Consider the following 21,642-nt stretch of genomic DNA (forward strand, 5'->3'; position numbering starts at 1 on the left):
TATTCTCATATATTTATTTAGGCAAATAAGATTTACAATCCTCAAGAATAATTTATAAAAATCAAATCGAACGTTACATGTGTGGCTTGATGCGAAAACAGTCAATATGAAATTTTGGCAAAAAATGAATTAAATTCGGTATTCAGTCTGTGAACAATCGTATACTCTACATAAAAAAAAGCGACAGTTTAAAATTCTATCTAGAAACGACTATAACGGCATTCGTATATGCCAACGTCGACATTTTTCATAACGCAAACTTTCTGCAAAGAATGCCAAGCGCGAGATACGAAGCACGAATAGTATAAGCTTTGATTTTCCCTTTCCGAGTTAGGAAGGAATTTTGAAACATCAAAACCTTCTGTGTCGAAAACTATTGGAACATGAATTTTTTAACGTATCATCGAGTGCTAATATCTCTTCGTAAATACTCCGTGAACACTGACGCTGGTACTTCTTGCAGCAAGCCGTAGATATAAAATATAAACGACGAAAGAAATATACCGAGAATTACGATCACTGCCATAAATATTCAGCTACCGCGCTATGTCTAGCTTTATTACTCTATGGCCGAAAAAATTATTCGAATATCGCGTTGCTCGTTATGCGAAAATACCAATCATCTATCATACTTGGTAAACAAATATTGAATTTGTTCGCCAGTACGCTTATGAAAAATCGAATGAAAGAAACTCGAAATTCCAATGATGGTTGCAGAGTGCGAAGCACGGTAGCCCAAGAATCTCTAAATAAATCATCGATACGTAGTTTCGAGAGCGCGTGTTACCCTCAACGTCCACCTGACGCCAGGGTTGCCGAATGATTAACGACAAGCCGGCCAATTATCAAGATCGAACGTGATCGTTATCGATCGAGAGGCGAGATCGAGGGACGGTTAGGGTGGGAGGTGGTTGAAAAGGGGGGAATCAACGTGGCCCGAGGGAACCGGCGTGTATCCAATTTATGCTCTACATCGATTACGATAGCCTGCGCGCCGTGCCGGCCAACACGGATGATTATCTTAATGATTATGTAGACAACGCTCCGGCGACCGTCACGAATTAACGAGATCCAAGGGGAAAAAAGGTATTTTCAGCGATAACAAATTGGAATCGAGCTCTGGAGAAACGAACTCATAGCGTGCCTGCTGTAGCCAGCGTGGATGATACAGCTTGGATTAAAAAGTTGCTGGTGATTTGTTGCGGTGTGTCGGACGTGATACGTGGAAGATGAAAGGAAAAGTGGAACTCACGAGTCGGAGGAAATTTGAATTTCAGAGAAAGCGCGAAGTGGTGCTTGGTTTGGGTAAAATTGAGGACGGTTTGAACGTGTCGGAGAATTGAAATTTGGATTGAATCGCGGAACGAAGAGATAGCTGATGATCGATTGCAGCGTATTGGGGATGATACAGAAGATTAAAGCGAAAGTGAAGCATGACTGATTAAATTTGTGAATCTTTCGCAGTTAGCTGGAAGTAGTACTTGGTTTGAGTGAGATTGGGAAGAAAAAATTGGAGTATTATTGTTTGAATTAATTTCCTGATCGAAATGCAATCGGTACGAAGTCTATATGAATATGAACTAAATCGATATGGAAAGAGTCTAACAAGACATCTTTACATTTTGAAACAAATTTCCACTCTCAATTAATAATTCCATCTCCAATTTCGTCTTTTAATCCCAGACATCACGTATCAAATTTCCAGCCGAGCAGAAGCAGCGAAAAATAAACGCACAAATCTATCAGACAGATGAGAAATCGAACCATCGATTTCCCATCTCGTTCCACTTACGAAATCTCTCTCCCGTGTATTATTAGCCGCGTATTATTTCTCCGACGTACGTGATCCGCGAATATCTCATCAGCTTTTGCCCATTAAACGGCCCTTGGCTCGTAACAAGAAGATCGGACCAATATGTTTCTATTATAATCGGGGAAAATAATTAAAAAGAAAGAAAATACATTTTCTGCACGCAATTACGGAAGCATTCTAAAGCGAAAGGATTAGTGATAAATTAACCCCTTGGCATACAACGACGTCTAGGAGACGTCATCCATCATCTCATGTGCCATTGTAGACTCTGACATCTCCGAGACGTCAAAAACCGTCTCTGGCGAACGTCGAAAATCGTGCATCGATTCTGTTTTATTTAAAATGATCTTTTATCTGCTTTATATAGCTATTTATAATACTTACGTCCTGTATTCTAAATTACCTAATTCAGCAAAACAATCGATTGTAAATTTTCGATCGAATATCGCACAAGATATGCTACACAATTTGTCTCTTTCTAATTATTCGACACGCGGCGCACAGTCGCAAAGTGAGTGCTCAACTCGGCTACAGACAAAACATTGGGCACATTTTCTTGAACATATACCTTCGACTAATAACAATGAACATCCTGTAGAGAGATGTCATGTGCGAGTAAAAAATAATATAACAGATACAAGAGACAACTTGGCAGTGTAAAAAATGTTTTGAAATGTATCACACTTTATAGAATTATTAATTTATTATTTTATAACGTTGCTTAACTACCGTCCATTAACATTATATATCAACCTGATTAAATATTATACAGCAATGTAAATTTCGAAATAAAATGTTCTGTTTCTAAGTTTGCATATAATTGTTCAATTGAGCCAAATTAAATCTTCGGATGCATCAAATTCCATTTTATTTGTACGTCAGTAGGTTAATAAAATGTAACGCTACAGTGCTACGAAGAATTTAAGAAATACTTTATCACGATTTACAAACTGATAATAACGCAATGTACAACAAAACATTCGTACCAAGTAGGAAACTCTTTGATGGAAACAGCCCTCGAAACAGCCGTCTGGTTGGAAGCGTTCAAACGTTCAAAGAACGCTATTGTAATAGGCGAAGAGGCCTCGAGGAAAGCCTTACGGCCAAGTGTAAAGCACTCGACTGTCACTTGCAAATCTAGTAACACCGCTAACTTTACGTAAACGTTTCTACCAACTACAAAATCTCTGTCAGATCTTCAAGAATACCGCAACTGTTCCAATGTAAATTCTCCGATCCAACGTAGCCTCGAACGTTGATAAGCAACGTTCTGGCGTATGATTTTCGACATACCGATCAGATTTTCGGCGCCGCGCTACTGTCACTTACAGCCCCGGGAATAGAAGCGACCGAAATCGCGTCCCATCCCTGAACTGGGGCGGGCTTGTGGAATTGAAATGAAATTCCGTCCCTAGGCCACAGCTCCGCTGCCGCTTGAATTATTATCGGTCGGTAATCTCGCTAAAAAGTTCACCCTCGTTGAAATATCACCATTCTTTTCGTCCCTGCAGCAACCCCCGTCGTTTCCTGTTTTCACTTTCGCTGTCTTTTCTGTGTTTATTGTATCTCAAGAGAGAACATCTTTCTAAACGTTTCTTTTTATTTCTTTTTTGTTTCATCCTTTGCTCGAACGATTAACCGAATTGTATAAATTATCGTCGCGTGAAAGCAGTTTTTACAATCGTTCAGAAAATTCTACGTAAAGTAGAGTAATCGTCGTAATAATGGGTAAGCGAAAGGAATTTTCGTTTAGCTTCCATTTCTTTAATTGTATCTGTAAAAATACGAATCCGCGTAAATATCCATAGTCCAGTCATCAAATTCAACGCGAACGTATTAATTATTTCGCATTCTCTACAGTTCTATTTTTTCTTTTTTTTTTTTTACGAGATTCCGCGTGTATTTAACACGTAATACGTAATCGAGCCTTGCACAAATATTTGAGTACGAGCCAACGTAAAACAGCAGCGCAAACACGAGCTAAATATCCCGAGACAACAGCATAATTCTCTTTCTTCTTGTTTGGCTTAACTCGGCATTTACGCGAAATAAAGTAAAAGAAGAAAAAATAACCAACACGGAAAACCTGGTTAAGCTCGCCAGAGCTGCTCGTCGCGAGAAATTCCCGAAAGCGTTCGAATTATTTTTTATCCGTAGCCGGAGAGGAAATTCCCGGACGCTGGTCGATCGACCGTGGTGTGAAAAACGACGTAAAAAAAGAGGATCGATTCGATACGGAAGAGCTCGCGGTACGATAACGAGTCGAGTTATTCTTTCACCGGCGCGTACGCGTATCGTTGCGCTGTTGACGCGAATGAAATTTCCATTTTTTCCCATCGTTTCAGCAACCCCGGAAATGTCCAACGTGTCTGCTCGCCTCGTCCCTTTCATCCTCCCGTTGCTCCTCGCTTCGCGATCAACCATCTCTGTTCCGTGTGCGTAACTCGATTTTTGCGACCAGCGGAAGCACCGGTAATATCGTAGATTAACGACGAGTGAAGCTTGAATTTTCGTGCAGTAGCAATTGATCTCGCGAGAGCACCGTGTTTGATAATTTCGCTAATATTGTGGAGAAATTCAAGCGATATTTTGTTTGACGATATAGCATACGCTTTTATACGAAGTTGCTTTATTTCGAATTATTGCATTCATATGGAATTTTATGTAACTGCCTGACAGCAATTAAATTATGTAATTCCACTGGAATTACATGATTTCCAGTTAATTGGCTTGAATTCAGATACGTTGATATACATATGTATGTATGTTGACGTGAATTGCAATGAGCTGGAAATTTATGTAACGAAAATTTATGTAAACGAGTTAATTTAAACTGACGTAAATTTGAAGAAAGTGATACGAGTACGGACGAAACGATATTTCAACAAATTCGATTGAATCTATCGGTATATTATTGCTATCTGATGCTCGTCACAATAAGCATAACAGAATTTTGTGGATGTCGAATATATGAAATATTTCTCTTTTATATTTATTTATTAAATATTAATAAATTATATATTTGTGAAATAAATATTTTCTATTCCCTAAATATTTCCCAATATTTCTCTTTGATGCAAATATTCTTAAGGTGAATATTTTTATATTTTGTAGATATTTATTTTCTAATATTTTTCTTTTCTCTAAATAATTTAAAATAAATATTCTTCTATTTTCTATTTTCTAAACATATGCAAGTTTAATTGCTTTCTGATCATTTCTAAAGAAAATTTCTTTCTCGCCAATCTATGAAATAATAAGCTTCGCGTATCGATTATTCCCAACTCTATAATTACGAACAACACGAGTGAACCTCGCTACCGTAGGATTTATCGCGGAACTCACTGTACTTGGGGAAGCTCGGCAACTTTCCGGTAAACGACCAGATGGGTATCTTGATAGATTATACAAGTTTCTTATGAATGGTCGGCGACTTTTGAAGTTGCGACGAAATTGGGAACAAGAGGCCCTTTCAGATTACTCGGATATAATGCCAGGAATCTTTTTGTGATTAACATCCTCTGTGATTAATTAATGCCAAGTTCGAGAAATCGCGAGTAAACCAATTACGTCTAACAATATGTTGATATTCGAATAGACTACGGATATTTATTTATTTATGGAGAATGGAAATGTGCGAGAACATAGAAAATACGCGCAATATGCAAAACCATGTGAAAAATTCAAACTATTCGTTATAATATTCAGCATTTAGCGTAATAAATTCCTATATGGAGGTTACGCTTTTTCAAAAGTATAACTTGAAATTAAATAAATAAGTTAACATTGAAAAAATTAGTCGATATTCGAAGAATGGCGAACCAACAATTTAAGAAAAATAGAGCTCTGATCTTAATCTTTAAAAAATCGGATAAATTTATATTTAGGTTTCTTCGCGTTGATAAAAATACGAATTAACATAGACACTTGCGTTATCCAGCGGTGACCAATTTCTTTCAGACTCGTCTAAAATTATTAGCTACTAAATATCAATATATTTTTAACGAAATTTTATTATATTTTCTACAGCTAGTTAAAACTTAGACACATCAAATTTTATTCGATACATCACAATTGAACCTCGTACGGAAGATTCGCTCGCAAACCGACGTATAAATTAATAAACGGTCTGTCCTTGCTGTCCACTTTTCAACGAGCAATCCGTTTCCTCTAATTTAAACAGTTTCACGGGTAGAATTTCCAAGACGGAAACCCGTCGCATCAATCTTCATCTCAAGCTCGTTTCTGCAACTCGTTCGAAATAAAGAAAAACGGAAAGATTGAAGAACGAAAAAGCTGAATCGGCGGAGCTCGTGCGGAAAATCGAACGAGCAACAAGCAGAACAATAAGTACGTGCGAAATTAGAGTTTTCACCGAGCAAATAGCGCAATTCGTGGCATGTGTCAGGGATCAACGTCATAATATTATGCGTAATCGTTTTTGGCTGCCATCTGCCCGTCGTTTGTTCCTTCCAGCAAGTTTTCTAATATTCCGTGGAATAATAAGCGGCCCTCTTTTCTCTTGCAGTGGCTATTTAAAATAAATATCACGGCGGTTTTTCTAAAGCAAATTTTTATTAAAATTTGTCACCTTGTGAAATTTTCTGGATAGGATTATCAAGGTATTTCTTATTAAAATAACTCGATAAAGACTTGAACAAAATTTTGAAGTTACACGACATTGCATATTGCTACACAATATTTTCATTTCGCTTTTATTATTTTATTTTGCTCCGCAATATTTTAATCAATGATTTGAAAAATTCACAGTATTTTAATCAATTATTTTAGACATCTGAAGTATCTTATTTACACAACCCTTGTGTTAAATTATCTGTCAAGATGTCGTTTATACCGGCGTGTAAAGTGGAAAGGGAAACCGAAGATATAAACAGTTTATATTTCGGACGTATGCGAAATCGATGCTCGCTCGTTAAATATTAAAAGTCATTTTTCTCGGAACCACCTGCTGACCAGATAGGTACGCGCTTACTTGAATTAACACGACAGTACAGCGAGCTGTAACTATAAATTAATGGAAGAAAAATGACAAGGAAAAAAGGAAGGTTAGAAAGAGTATGAGATTCGCGTAGCGGACTTAAATAATTCACAGATAAGGTGATTAAATGTGAAAGAAATATTCAAGCAATTCCAGCATCACCTGACCAACATTCTAGCGATAATTCAACAAGGCGATATAAATCGAGGCCGCGCAATAATGTCGAAAGTTAGGCGCGTGTTTAATCCAACGGGGTGGTCGTTATACTCAGTGTCCCATATAGCATCGTGGATATTGTAAGCGAAATCGTCCATAGATCATTGTGGAGCCCTTACGATATGGAAATTATTCTGCGTATAAGCGACCAGTACGGAGGCGTCGCGTCAAGATTTCCATCGTAAATTATGGGAATTCACGATTTAACCGCGGTCACGCGAAGGGGTTGTTGTCACCCCCTTTGAGAATCTACAGTACGTTGATTATAGTGTTCCTCGAGTATCTTAGACGAAGTTAAAAGTGATTAATTTCTCATGAGATTTCGTATCGTATTTAATAATATATCGTATTATATGTAATAATTTTAATATCATGATAACGACGATCTTCATAACGTTTCATATTATTGGATACTGATGTTTGCTGTTGTTTGTATTTCTCGAATATAATTGGCATTTTTTCTTTACTTAAAGAGATATATATTTTTGTCATACTCGTTCGAACGAATTAATCAAATCGATCAAAGCGTAGATCGCTTTAGGAATAAAAATTTCACGAAGAAAATGATAAATTTACGTTATTTACGAAGTAGATTAGTTCCATAACTATTAAGATAATACTGTGTGCTGGATGTGTGTACCTATTTAAATCATCTCGTTATTATTCCATCCTCTTAGAATTTGCCATTCGTATTCTGAATAAATTCCCCTCTGATAATCCACAAAATCACGACTAATACTAATTCGAATTTAATTTAATTTCATAGCGATAAAATTATCATTTCTTCCGGAAAAATGTCAGAAGACCAAAGTTCCTTTTTATTTGAGGAACGTTTTACGACCGCGTAACGAGAGTACCCAGAGGCGTGTACACGGTCTATCGAATCGATCGCCTTCAATAGCCCTGCTCTTGACCTCGAACAAGACGAGGGCGAAAGAGAGGAGAAGGAAGAAACGAAGTAAGAAGAAGAAGTAAGTACTCACCGCTCGTAGGAATTCGGGGTCGTGCAGAGCTCGCTCAGCATGCAGTCCAAATCGGTCGCCAGGGAATTAAGCAGCTGAAAGAGAAGCAAAAGGGGTTAGACTCGTTGGTGCACACCTCGTCTCGCAGCGCTACATCAATCGCTTTTTACTCTTTAATGAATACGCAGCCGGTGTTCCGCTGCTGAACACCATCGCTCTGTATATTTTTAATGAAAATTCGAACTCGAGTACAAACTCGTTCGAACGTACTGCGGATGCTTAGCAAGAGTTACAAAAGGGTGAAACGAAAATAAAAGTGGCGTAGAGGGTTGAAGAGGGAGTTCGCAATTGATTGACGTATGTCGGAACTGGTTGGACTAATTGATCGTGATTTACAGCGAATTGAAAGTAAAATAAAATTGGAAGTAACATAGCGTGTATTTTAATGATAATTTGGAAATAAGAGCGGCGAATAAGATTTGCAGAGAAAGAACTGGATTTGGTCGAGACGTGTCGAAATGAGTTAGAGTAATCGATAGTGATATAAAACAAGTCTGGAATAAAATAGCGTGAATCGTAGTAACGTGTCTATCATTGAAAAGAATTAACGTGTAACATAAATCTTTCTGGCAATCGTCAATTTTACCAAGTGACACGAATTGCAATGCCGAAAGATGATAACTCGTAACTAAATGTTAATTCTTTAACATAGCACACATGGAAAGCGATATCCTTATATTGTATCAAGAAATCACTAAAACATGTACATAGATCGCTAAATCTCGAGCGGTATAAATTAAATTTAATTACGGATTAAAGTAAATTGGTTATAACGAAGTCACAGGAAATTGATAATATACGGATGGTAGATGCTGGCTATTTGCAATCACGTTAATCCTTAATTGAAGCCATGTTACAGCGAAACCGCGTTGTAAAATCGCTCCTAAACGCGTACCCTCAGCGAGACCTGCTGTTGCTCCGCGATAACACAATTCATGCAGGAACCGCGAGAACACCGTAATCGAACACAGATCGTTTCCGCTTCCGGGCGTCGTGCTACGTTACGCGATAATTCGCGTCTACTAACGTCGATGTTTACGCTGAGATTACGTGTGATTTTCTACTTTCGTTGAAATTACAAAAGGAAATGGAATATTTATACGATGTATTGGCGAAAGGGAATTTTTAATATCGTTCGTCGGGTAAAGAGCAAAATCTATACTACGCTTCATTCCGCTTAAGAACTCGTAAAAAATCAAATAATCCACGAAGGGATCATCGAATTCTATAGAAGTTACACAGAAAGTATTAGCAAATTCTTTGCGAAAAGAACGATAGGTTTGATAAAAAAAGAAAACAAATACAGAAAAGAAGAGACGGAAAAATGTTGAGAGCATCGTGGAAGAAATGAAGTTTGCGCGAACACAGGACACAGCCGTTTGTGCGTGTACAACGAATGCCTGGTGTATTTGCATTGCATCATGGAATCGGAGTCCGGAAAATTAGAAGGTTTCCATTCGGAGGCACTTTCGCAAAGTCAATATTGAACATGGAGAAGACGTCCGATAAAGTTTCGTGGCGCGTCGCAGGGAACACGAGCCACCAAATTTAAGGGCGGTGACGGACATAAAACGCAAAATTCTTTGCCCTCGTTGGGGGTAAAATCGTTATATACTGTATCAGTGATCGGTTTCCAATTTCTCCCACGTTTTTTCGAAAGCAATTACGGAATCTCTGCCATTATTGCCTCTCTATTTATCTTAAAAGGCGGTAGTTGGTGGTTGCAACACGTTTTATTATCGTTTGTAAATCTTTATAAGAAAAGTAACAATATCGTTTGACTTTTGCTTTATATACAAGAATATTTGAGAATGTTTAAAAAAGAAAAAAATAGTGAGAGAGAAGAGAGAAAGAGATGAAAGAAATTATAGCAGAATATTTAAAATACCACCCTTCTTTCCCTCCATTAAAAAAATAAAAACAAAGCGAGAATAATTTATACATCAAGACGAAAAATATAAAAGATACCACACCCTATCAAAGGGGTGAAAAGGCGGTAGTTGGTGGTTGCAACACGTTTTATTATCGTTTGTAAATCTTTATAAGAAAAGTAACAATATCGTTTGACTTTTGCTTTATATACAAGAATATTTGAGAATGTTTAAAAAAGAAAAAAAGAGTGAGAGAGAAGAGAGAAAGAGATGAAAGAAATTATAGCAGAATATTTAAAATACCACCCTTCTTTCCCTCCATTAAAAAAATAAAAACAAAGCGAGAATAATTTATACATCAAGACGAAAAATATAAAAGATACCACACCCTATCAAAGGGGTGAACGCTAATTAAATACGTAAATAGACGAACATAATTATCTCTGAAACTCGATTTCACGGGCAACCAGCCTCTTCCTCGATGCTATCATCTACCAACACGATCACTGTAATTTATGACCAACTGCAATTTTCGTTTATGAAAAAAACGTAGCCTGTTTGAAGGGGTTGTTACTTTAGTCGAGAGGGGATTTTTCTAATAAACTAACCTCCCTTTTCTCGTTTCGAGGGCACAACAGGCCTTTCTATGGCGAACTCACACTTTTTCCTCTACCTATCTTTGTGTGTATTTGGTTGGTGAATGTGTAAGCTCATGGAGCCAGAACTTTTATCACGCGATCTCAGAGAGTAATACGAAATTATACAATGATAGAGAATCACGATGTTTCATCAATTGAGAAATTGTCTTTTTGCATCGAATAAAATCGTATTAATTTAAAAATCATATTTTTAAAATAATAATGATTTTCATTTCACAATAATGTAATTTTCTTATTATTTAATATACGATGCAATGTTTTACCACATTTTGATAAATTTTTAGTGCTTGATATTTTTCATCTGCTACAGAAAACCACCTATACACACTTCTTTGTTTCTGATATAAAACAGAGACCAACGACATTTATTTCTTTTTGCGTTTTACTTTTCACGATAAATCGCTAAAAACGCTGCACCTTGAGCTTCGACTATTAGAAAGAAAAAGATAAAAACCACAAAGTGTTAAGCTTCCCTTAAACAACTCTCTAAAAAAGACGCTTTTCCGCCCTAATAAATATTTCCTAAAAAACGATAGTCCTCTTCTATCCCCTTTAAGCGGAAGATGATTTTCAACTCCACTTCGACCTCAAAATTAAATCTCCTTTTGATACGATATACTGACTCTTCGATTCACAAATGGAATTATTCATAGGTCTTTCTCATATTTGAAGTCGATCCGCTGACTGATCCGAGAATGAAAGCGAACTTACCTCGCCACATTATTTATGCAATTCGGCTCGAACCACTCTGTCGACGTTGACACGACATTGCACAATAGCCGAGCGCGATTAAAGCCCTGTCGTGTGGTGAATGGAGGTTCCGAGTAGCGAAAGGGGTAGCTAGCTAGCCAAGTGGCAATCACGAGTTACCCTTTTATTTTTCCATCGCGTGCATTATAATTCAGGCACAACGAGCCGACTTTCTTTCATTTTCTTTCACGTCGAGGGGCTCTGGTCGATCGAGGAAATTCAGAATTCGAATGATACTTGTTTGAAGTATACTTGCGAGTAGACTATTCTTTTTTATCTTCTTTTATTTTTGTCGTTTTTATTTTTATCGTTGTCACTATATTTGAGATTGGTGTCAAGCTACATAATTGATACATATTGATTTGAGAATTCAGTATTGTACTATTAAAATAAGAAGTTGGTACGAGTCGTTGGATCTTAAGAACATTTGCCTTGGTAGAACATTGAATTTATATCATTAAATGACCGAGGGTTGTAACGAAACGTTTGATACCAGAGCTGTCACAAGTAGAACGAAGCTGATGTCGCGTAGCCACAAGCTAGGGGTTGTTAGAGCAAAGTAGAACGGGAGTCGATGCGACTTAAGCTGACTAGGAGTAGGCTGAAACAACCTAAAGAGCTTTGAAGCGTATTACAGCGTACATTCGCATGACTTAGAGAACAACTTGTTAACAGATTAACCGATGTAATTCTCAACATTCTCCAACATCAATATTCATCGTTATAAGCTTACAAGTATTTATAAACTAGTAAATCCAAAGTATCAGGCAAAGTAAATTATCCAATTATCAACCATTACTTTAAATTATATAAAGCTAAATAAATTACGTACTAGATAACAATTAACGATTATTTCGAAATCTATAGGAAGAAATAGAGTAGAAAAATAAGCATAATTTCGGAATATTTCGTACTTAACGTCAAACTTCATCGAAATAACGAGTTACAGAGTCGAGTACGATGCATCGTTTCAAGTGGAATTTAAATATCATCAAAACCCTCGCTGAACACGCGACCTTAAAGGGTCATCCTGAGAATGTAATTGCAATTCACCCCAGCCACAACCCCGCGATCTGTCGATACGTGTATCGAGTTCCCCTGTGACACGGGTACATCATCCCCCGTGCCAGAAATCTCAGACTATTTCTGAAATTTTCATACCCGTCCGCCTCAGTGAGACTCGATTGACAGATAACAAGATACGTCGTTGTCTTTTGAAAATTCGTGTCCTCTCCTATACCATCGCTGTCCGATTCCATCATTTTGTTGCACGTCGGTCGAATATCAAGAGTTTGAAGTGTAATTCTGTTTACAGATGGCTTGTGAATATTCTTTGTCCTTTGTTAATCAGTTTTAAGTTAACTTTTCCTTTAACCGTGGGCTTTTCGTATTTTTAGACTATTTTTGATGTTTTTAAAAGAGCTCGTGAACGTTCTTCATTGTTTCCATCGGGTTACATTTATTTTCCAAATTGTGATATTTGGTATTTTTGGATTATATCGTAGATTTTCCCTTATGATTTACGATTCATTTATATTTGACATAAAGGATATAACCTAACAAACACGAAGATGGTATTCCGCTGGGGGTAGCCACCCACATGATAATCAAACAGCTAAAAACTTCTACCAAATGTCCAAATTGGACAAATTGTGAATGTGAAATATTAAATAAAAACAAAAATTTATATTTGATCTAATATTTGATAAGATTATGAGTTTACGTTGAAAAATATCTTTTCTAAACTAATTAACGTTGATTTTACTTTAAAAATAATATCCAGTTAACATTCCAAATCCAAAAATTCTCTTCAAATCTGGGAATTCTTTTCAAATAAATCTAAATATCGCTTCGAATTTACCAATTCTCGGCTGAAAGTAACAAATAGGTAATATTAACGGCGAAAACGTGATTTTCGTGGAATACGGACGCTTTTAGCGCGACGGAAGCAAGAGACGCATAACCGTGTGCCTTCGATTCGCGAATATTTGGCTTGCACACGGATCCTCGTGTGTATTCGGGGTGAGTCATGCGAGCAACGAAGCATGGAACCCCATAGGACGCCGGTTAGATATTCCGGCTGTCGAAGCTTTGCTCACAAAGCCGATGGAAATCGATGGATTCGCCAAAGCAACGGAAACCCTTCGTCGATCTTTCTCGCTAGAAATCCGATGGAACCCGTAGAAATGATCGACGTCTCGTTCGATGAACTTTCATTGAACTCTCTACCATACCGCACGATTATTTCCAAAATAATCCAATTTTTATAATTCGCTCGCCACGTGCATATTAATCGATTGTCAGATTCTCTTGCAATCTAAAAAGCTCAGTGAAATTCTACTCGAATTATACTCCAACTTTACTCAAATCGTGTAGAGAGAATCTATTCGCGTTGAAAATTTTGTAGGAATTTATAGAATATCAGCAGATAGTTACAAATGATTTTCACATATTAAATAATATTTACAAGTTCTTATACGAAAACAAAAAATAGAAGAGGAGAGTAATTCAAAGAAAAAGCAATCGCAATATACAATTTGTAGTCCTCCTCTCAGCCCAATACACATAGGAAATCGATCGACTAGAATTGATTTTGATATTAAGCGATACATATTTATAAGATTTCATACAGAAACGAGAAACACAAGAAAAGAATAATTCAAGCAGAAACCACTCGTAATAAGTATAATTTACAATCCTCCTCCTAACCCGATACACACAGAAAACCAATCAACTGAAATTACCAATTAAGACAACAAGAGACACCCTCGAATTAAACAGATCGATACATTTCATCAACTCATTTGTCCCAAACTCCAGATGCATCTTCTATATTCTAGGAAAAAAAAAGGAAAAAAATATGCATTTAAATAACAAACCGAAGAACCTCGTGCGATGACAAAGGATCGGAAAAACACGCGGATGAATGCATAAATAACACTGACACCCTTCCGGTCCATTGTCATTCAGAACGCTGTCTTGCGCACTATCTTAAATGAAGATAGCGCGGCTTACAATGCAAAAAAGGTGGACCTGACGCTTGAATCTCGATCTTGGTCACGGACGTGGGGACCCCGAAAATCGTTGCTGCATTTTTCATGGGGCACACCGAGAGAAGAAAAACCGCGAATAAGAGAACACCAGTGTACGTAACTCGGCCACGGTCGTACCAGGGGTGCAAAGGGGGCAGAAAAGTAGCGGCTTATTCTCGCCTTGAAAATAGATGGAAATAGATTGACACCGTTTCGTTGCTGCTTCTTTTTATACCTGTGATGGGGTTTATTAAAAATTGCAAACGTGTCAGGGTCGCAGAAACTTCGCTCAAAGACCATGTTATGATTCTTTTGGATATGAATTCACGATTCTGGGGCAAGTAAACTCGGGCCACTTTCTTGCTTATTAATTTCCATTTTCTGACTCTTCGCTGTATCGTTTGGGTTAGTTTTAGCTTCAGTTTGCTTGGGTTCAGTCAGTTTGGGTTACAGTTGACAAGTAAACTTTCTTCACTTTATGCAAATTCTCGCACGAGCTTCTATTTTGGAAATTTTCGTAGCTTAATTCCGATTACGTTCGAATTAAATTTAGGTTTGGATCGACGAGGAAACTCCTTCAACTCTATGCTTTAACAATTTTTATTTGTTAATTATTCGTTGCTTCGTTCAGATTAGATTGGAAATAAGATTGGATCGATAAACTTCGTCGCCTTTGTATCTTCGTATTAATTTTCATTTCCAAATGCTTCGTTAATTGACTTTGTCTTCCAGTTGTCTCCAAATTACTTGTTAAATTTCTCAAGTAGATTGCTGGAATTTTTCACTCTTTTCTTAATTTCGACTTTTTAACTTCTTGCTAAAGTTTCTACGCTGGTTAGCTGGATCTCGAAGGAAAGTTAGCTATGCACGTCGGGTCTATATGACCTGAGAAGATATGACGCGAGTCAGAGCAAGTTAGACCATTCGGGAGCAACTTCTCAGAAACTATAGTCATTCGAAGCAGTTGAAGACGAATTAGAGTGGACAGGAACATTAGCTACCATACACTGAATCGGGCTTTGGTCTAATTTAGAGCTACTTGAAATAGAACTTGCCCAAATAGAGAAACTTCCTATCGACTCGCGCCACTCCGAAACATACGAATACCGATATTCGCGATCACAAATATGTAGAAATATTTCATAGGAATTTGTAAAAACATTCGCGAGCCGCTGTATAGAGGTACATAAACATATAGAACTCGAATCTTCTACCAATTCTTTCCTCCACCAGTTCTCCATCTCCATGATTAGATCATAGCGTTCGTGTTCCCAGGCTAAGACGTTCCCTGTCGACGATCTCCTTTCCTCGCTTTCCCCTTCCAACTGGTAACAACTTACGATCATCGAGAGATTCTCGAGCGAATTCTCGAATGTATGCGTTCGAGACAACGCGACCCACACGGGGTCCCTAATAACCGTAACGCGTGGAAACTCTGCGGGGCTCCCGGCGCGATCGTTAAACTGCGAACACGATGGCTGGCCTCGCGGCGCGAGCAGGCTTGCCAATTCCCCTTCGCGTCGCGGAACTCGCAGAAGAAGAGCAAACGCGACACGACGACGGCTCGAATTAAAATGGTCCGCTGAAACTCATTCCCCGAATTAAACGGATTAGATCCAATCAGCACCGGCCGCTGTCGTCGACGTCGTGCAACACGTTGTACCGTTGTCGCGGCGTTTCATTCGATTCCGGTCTTTGTTTAATTAAATTCATCGAGTACGCCCGGAATAACGCGAAACTTTCCACGAAAGCTCGCAACTTTCGTACTACGTAAGCGTGGCCGTGTGTTTACAACGTATGAATAGACTTTGTTTGATTTACGTCTGGTGGCATTTTGACGAAACCGGATTTTGTTGCCTTTGCAGGATTTAGACTGTTCGAGCCTCGTATCTTGTAGTCGAATAGGTTAACGAAGTTCGGCTCTTTCGAATGCATATTATCGCTCGGAATATTTGAACATTTCGATTCGTGCGAATGGGTTTCGCGATTTACGCGAGAAGGTTCGTTCGTTGGACGATAGAACAAGTTTGTCGATGTACAAGAGCTGGAAAGTACGGCGGTGTCTCAGGTGTGACGCGTGACAAGGTGTAGAAATCGAGATACCATTGCGCGAAGAAAAGAGAAGAAAATGGATCGATAGGAAAGTACATAGAAGAGTTTGAAGGACGTTGTTAATAAGAAAATTCGCGAATAATTATCGCGCTACGGTGTCAAACTAATTTTATAATCTTAACTTTTAAAAGCTTCGATCTGAATTTTTATACTGGAAGGTTTGAGTTGAAATTTTTCTGTTCGAAAGTGCGAATCATAATTTTTATATTTGTCAATCTTAAATTCGAACATTTGCGTATCCAAGCATTCGGATAGCAAGCAAAAACGCTTATCTTTTCTCTAGAATACTCTGCTCTAGATAACGCATTCGAATGATTCACGTTTAATGGATCGAAGCTATCGCTAGCGAACTCTGCGTGTCTACCCGGTAGAAGCAAGCAAAGCAGAACACAGTCATTCAGATCACCGCTCGAGATAGCCGACGATGTATGTCTTACGTCCAATGGTCTGTTAGCTTGCATAACGCACCCATACACATAGATTACTTCATATTTTATTCTGTCCATACGCTGCCTGCCACGGCGTGGATACGCGGGACAAAGAATTTGGGAAGCCCATATACGATCGCTGTCCCAGGTCCCAGAGGAATTGCCTAACTTCGTACAGGGAACTCGAGAATATACTGCGTAGCAGTATTCTGTTATGTAGTCGATTAATCAACGATCCATCAACTGTAGGATCAATGTCCTGACTTCGGAGGGTTGTCACGCGATGGGGTTAACCCTATTTCCTTCGTTCCTAGTTAGCTTAACGATGAATTATGATTTTTCTGTTCCGATGCGATCATTAGAACTAATTACTGACAGGAAGATTGCGAACTAATGCGAAACATTGAACTATGTTATAGTTGTATGATATAGCAATTACATCGTGTAACAAAGTCGTTCATTCTTCAGTTTATTTCGGAGATTAACGTGAAAGCCTCGCTAATATTACGATAAATAAACACGTGACGAGTAGTATAAATAAATATTCTTCTTCTTCTATTAGGCTGTCCGAAAAGCTTCTTTCGTTCGATAATAGATGATAATAGATGAACGACAATTTCTGTTTTATATTATTTTATCGAATTAGGTATGATCCATTTCGTTCTATTTCTATTATTATGTTCGTGCGTAATTCAATAAACAAATATAAAACAGGATATTGTGCGTCTATTATTTCCTTATAAAACGAAAGAAACTTTTCGGACCACCTAATATAATTTATTGGTGGTATCAATACCACCTAGCGACAAAATCCGCAATCACTTAGTTGTCAATAAAATAAAATACGACTAAATAGATCAATCGTGCTCGTTCAATTTCTACTCAAAATTTTCCCGAGGGAAACTGAATCCGCAATCGTATTCGCATGTAACGCGCTGTAGTTGCTTGTTTTCGCCCCGTGTTTATATCAGCTCGTAGCCACTAGTAAAGAGAGTACGACAACGATTAGGTAGCACAAACGACAATTAAGCGGGTCCTGGTGTTGGCTGCTCGTTATCGTAATAGACGATGCACGCACATAGTCCAACCCGTGCAAATAAACGTAGAACACGCGCGTCCGGTTGACGACTCTTGTCGCCGCAAAAGTCGAATGTTCGGCGCGCCGCTGAGAAGATTCGTTTAATAAGGACACGACGAACCGGAAGCGGATCGTTTATAGGGTGTCTCGAATGGAAGAGATCGAAGGTCAACCAAGAGGATTTCAGAGGGTAGAAACAGGGATCGAGATGATTCTTCGGTTTGGAATTTTTTTCTTAATCTTCGTGTGTCGTGTCGTACGTTCTACCGAAAAAAGATGAAATATGGGGTAGCGAGAAATGGTAGGAGGTAATATCACGATAGAATAGAATTCACAGGGTGTCCGTAATCTTTCTCGTTCTTTGAAACTGTACGAAATGCTGAATTATTGAATACCGAAATCAATGGAATTTGAATGAAATTTGAAATTGAAATTTTATACGCAAAGATAGCATAACCAACGCGATCCCTCTTTTTCCTGTTCTTTCGCCAAAAAGTATCGACCCACCTATTCCACGTGACCCAAAGCAAAGAAAAAGAACGCCATACAGTTCAAACGATAGAAATCACGAGACGAACCGACCCTATCCCTCTGCTGAAATCAAACCCTCAGGCTCCAAGCACGATGAAATCTTGAAACAAAACGCTACTTTTTCTATCACAATCTGATCGAAGCAAGGTAGACAGCCCCTGTCGAGCGCCCAACTCAAAAATACCCTATGATTGCCCACCTGCGATTCGAAACTATCGGTACACACGGTGTGCAACGACAGCTGCACTCGATCGGCAATGTTACGTGCTTCCCGTGGCCACCATTTATTTGCCAGCCTCTGTGTGTCCACGAACACACGACACCAAGGATGATAAGACAACCAGAGAATGAAAAAGAGAAGAAGATGAAGAGTATATTCCCGAGTGTACATATATTATACAGTAACGTACACGCGTGTCTTCGTACGCCAGTGCAGCGCGAGTAACGAAGACGCAGCTGCGAGGAAAGAAACAGACTTCAGAGAAGGTGAATCTATGAGCTGTACGAGATCCAGTGCGCGTGACGAGAATCTCGATTATCGAGGAATTGATCCTGAACGATGCTGGTTACGGACGTTTAACTCTGCGGTGGAGGTACTAATTTTGTCTATGATCGTGAAAAAATAGCGGGAGAGCCGATTTAAAAGAAATAAATAAAGTTCGAACAAAGTGAAATTCGGATAAGACACGATATTGTGCGCGTTAATCAAATAGAAAGTCGGGGTACGCGATGAAGTCTCAACATCTTGGCTTTTATAAGAGAACTTGTTTTCTGATGTTTCACTTTTATTCAAGTTGTGTGGATAAGGTTTGATATCGTGTGTTAATTGAAGAGGAAGTCTCGACATCTTGGCTTTTATAAGAAAACTTGATTTTTGTGTTTCACTTTTATTCAAGTTGTGTGGATAAGGTTTGATATCGTGTGTTAATTGAAGAGGAAGTCTCGACATCTTGGCTTTTATAAGAAAACTTGATTTTTGTGTTTCACTTTTATTCAAGTTGTGTGGATAAGGTTTGATATCGTGTGTTAATTGAAGAGGAAGTCTCGACATCTTGGCTTTTATAAGAAAACTTGATTTTTGTGTTTCACTTTTATTCAACTTGTGTGGATAAAGTTTGATATCGTATGTATTAATTGAAGAGGAAGTTATGACAAGTGATCAAACCTTGAGATCTTATTGTCGGTCTAGTTGCTGGCAAAATCTTCGTCGCTTATGTCATTCTTACGACTAATTTCTAGCAAATACTTCGTCACGTTTTCCATGTAATCAAACACGCTGCGTTCATTCGTATCGAATTTTCTGCAAGCCATCGTGCGTACCCCTTTTTTTCACAGAATCAGATTAAACAGCAGTTCTTCGTTTTTCACGCGATTCTATTTTATTCCATTCCACGTTCAATTATTTTTCAAGCATGCAGTGACATCGCAATTGCTTTAACTCACGCTAGTTTCATTTACGGACGACAGATACAAAGAACAAACTTTATATCTGTATTTTCCACAATTCAAATTCCAATTTTAATACGAAACGATCTAGCCTCGGTAATCGTTTAATTATTATCAGCGTCTGCTGTAAAGTGGATATCGCTAGAAAAATAGTAAACGTGAGGCGATAACGTACGTTGATTCATCGATAGCGTATCAAACTTTATCATTCATTTCAGAATATATCTGAAAATTAAAATAATTATTCCCCATTTCCAAACACAGGTATTCCCAATTTTTTGATATTTCCGCAAGTTCAGAAGTTCGAATGACTAAAATTGAAAAATAAAGGCAAGAGGTGATATCTGAATACATTTTGTTTCACTAACGAACTTGTGGAAATATTTCTTGAAAGGAAGACATTTCTTGCAATTAAAAAAGGGACATTAATTATATATATAATTATATTATATTTAATAATTATATACATATGGATAAAAAGAAAGAAACTGATTTATTTGCTCTAACTAAGCTACGTGATATTAAAAGAAAATTAATAGCAATATTAAATTAATTTTTCTCAAATTATATTTCATAATCAAATCCGATGTAAATATTAATCTTCTTATATCGGACGATAGAATGTGACATATACATATATGGATAAAAAGAAATGAAAAACTGAATACAAAGTTATCATCAGTCTGGCGTTTGAGAGGCTCGTTTATCCTGCACAGGAAATTAAACAGTATTTCATGCAGATTTATCAACCATGCATAAACATGCATATCCGATCGTTACACGATTAACACAAAATGAAAACCATCGTACGCGATATACTGTCATAAGCATAACAGGATTAAAATCGTAGAAACCGCAACTTAGCAGATGTATTAGGTTGTCCGAAAAGTTTCTTTCGTTTTATAAGTTGATAATAGACGAACAACAATTTCTGTTTTATATTATTCTATTGACTTAGGTATGGCCCATTTCGTTCTATTACTATTATTACGCTCAATTATTATAATTCAATAAATTAATATAAAACAAAAGACATTGCGCGTCTATTATTTCCTTATAAAACGAAAGAAACATTTCGGTCAACCTAATAATTTTCAGCCGCCACCTCCCAAAAGGAATTCTGACCAAAAACCAAGTCGGTGGACAGATCAATCGTCGCGGATCGATCGAAAACGTTTATTCGTGGATTTTCAACGATGTAACTGGAAACTATCCTCGATCGGGCTAGTTGAACGCTGTTCTCGTTATCATCTTCGTTATCGGAATCGGTTGCACGCACACGTTTCCAACGATCGATCCCAAGCCGACGAAATTGCCGTGTTTTCCAGCTCTGCCGGCATGCGTTCACAACCGACGGAATTAATTAATCGCGCCTGGGGCTATTCGTGGCCGGGAAAAGAATTAATCGGCCGACTACCGGCTGAAATACGAGGGGATGGAAAAATTGTTGACGCGATGCTCGATTTGATGGCGATATTTGCTCGGAATGATGCACGCGCGAAACGGTTGTTAGTGTTAAGCCGCCTCTCTCCACCACGATTTTTCACCATCTCCGATTTAATCCCGTATCTCGTTCCGTTCTACCGTGTCGATTATGGTTTCAACCGAGGGCCGGTTCGTTTGTAATAGTTACGCCTTGTGGCCTTTTTTCGTAGAACAGCGATACGACAGAAGATTAATTGATT

The 21,642-nt window shown here is 38.1% G+C and overlaps 1 protein-coding gene across 6 annotated transcripts in view; it reads right to left on the reverse strand.

The window, feature by feature from the left end:
• Window positions 1–21,642, reverse strand: part of LOC117207984 (protein sprint) — a 157,133-nt gene that overhangs the window by 114,450 nt on the left and 21,041 nt on the right. For 4 of the 6 annotated variants that reach the window (XM_033448741.1, XM_033448740.1, XM_033448751.1 and 1 more), the window contains one exon: window positions 8,012–8,085. In XM_033448741.1, coding sequence (XP_033304632.1) covers window positions 8,012–8,085 — 74 coding nt within the window. Of the gene's footprint in view, window positions 1–8,011; window positions 8,086–15,576; window positions 15,868–21,642 lie in introns of those variants that run through there. The other 2 variants (XM_033448738.1, XM_033448739.1) reach the window with 2 other exon arrangements.

Source organism: Bombus bifarius, unplaced genomic scaffold, assembly GCF_011952205.1.
Source record: "Bombus bifarius isolate JDL3187 unplaced genomic scaffold, Bbif_JDL3187 scf7180000008047, whole genome shotgun sequence".
Taxonomy (NCBI): Eukaryota; Metazoa; Arthropoda; class Insecta; order Hymenoptera; family Apidae; genus Bombus; species Bombus bifarius.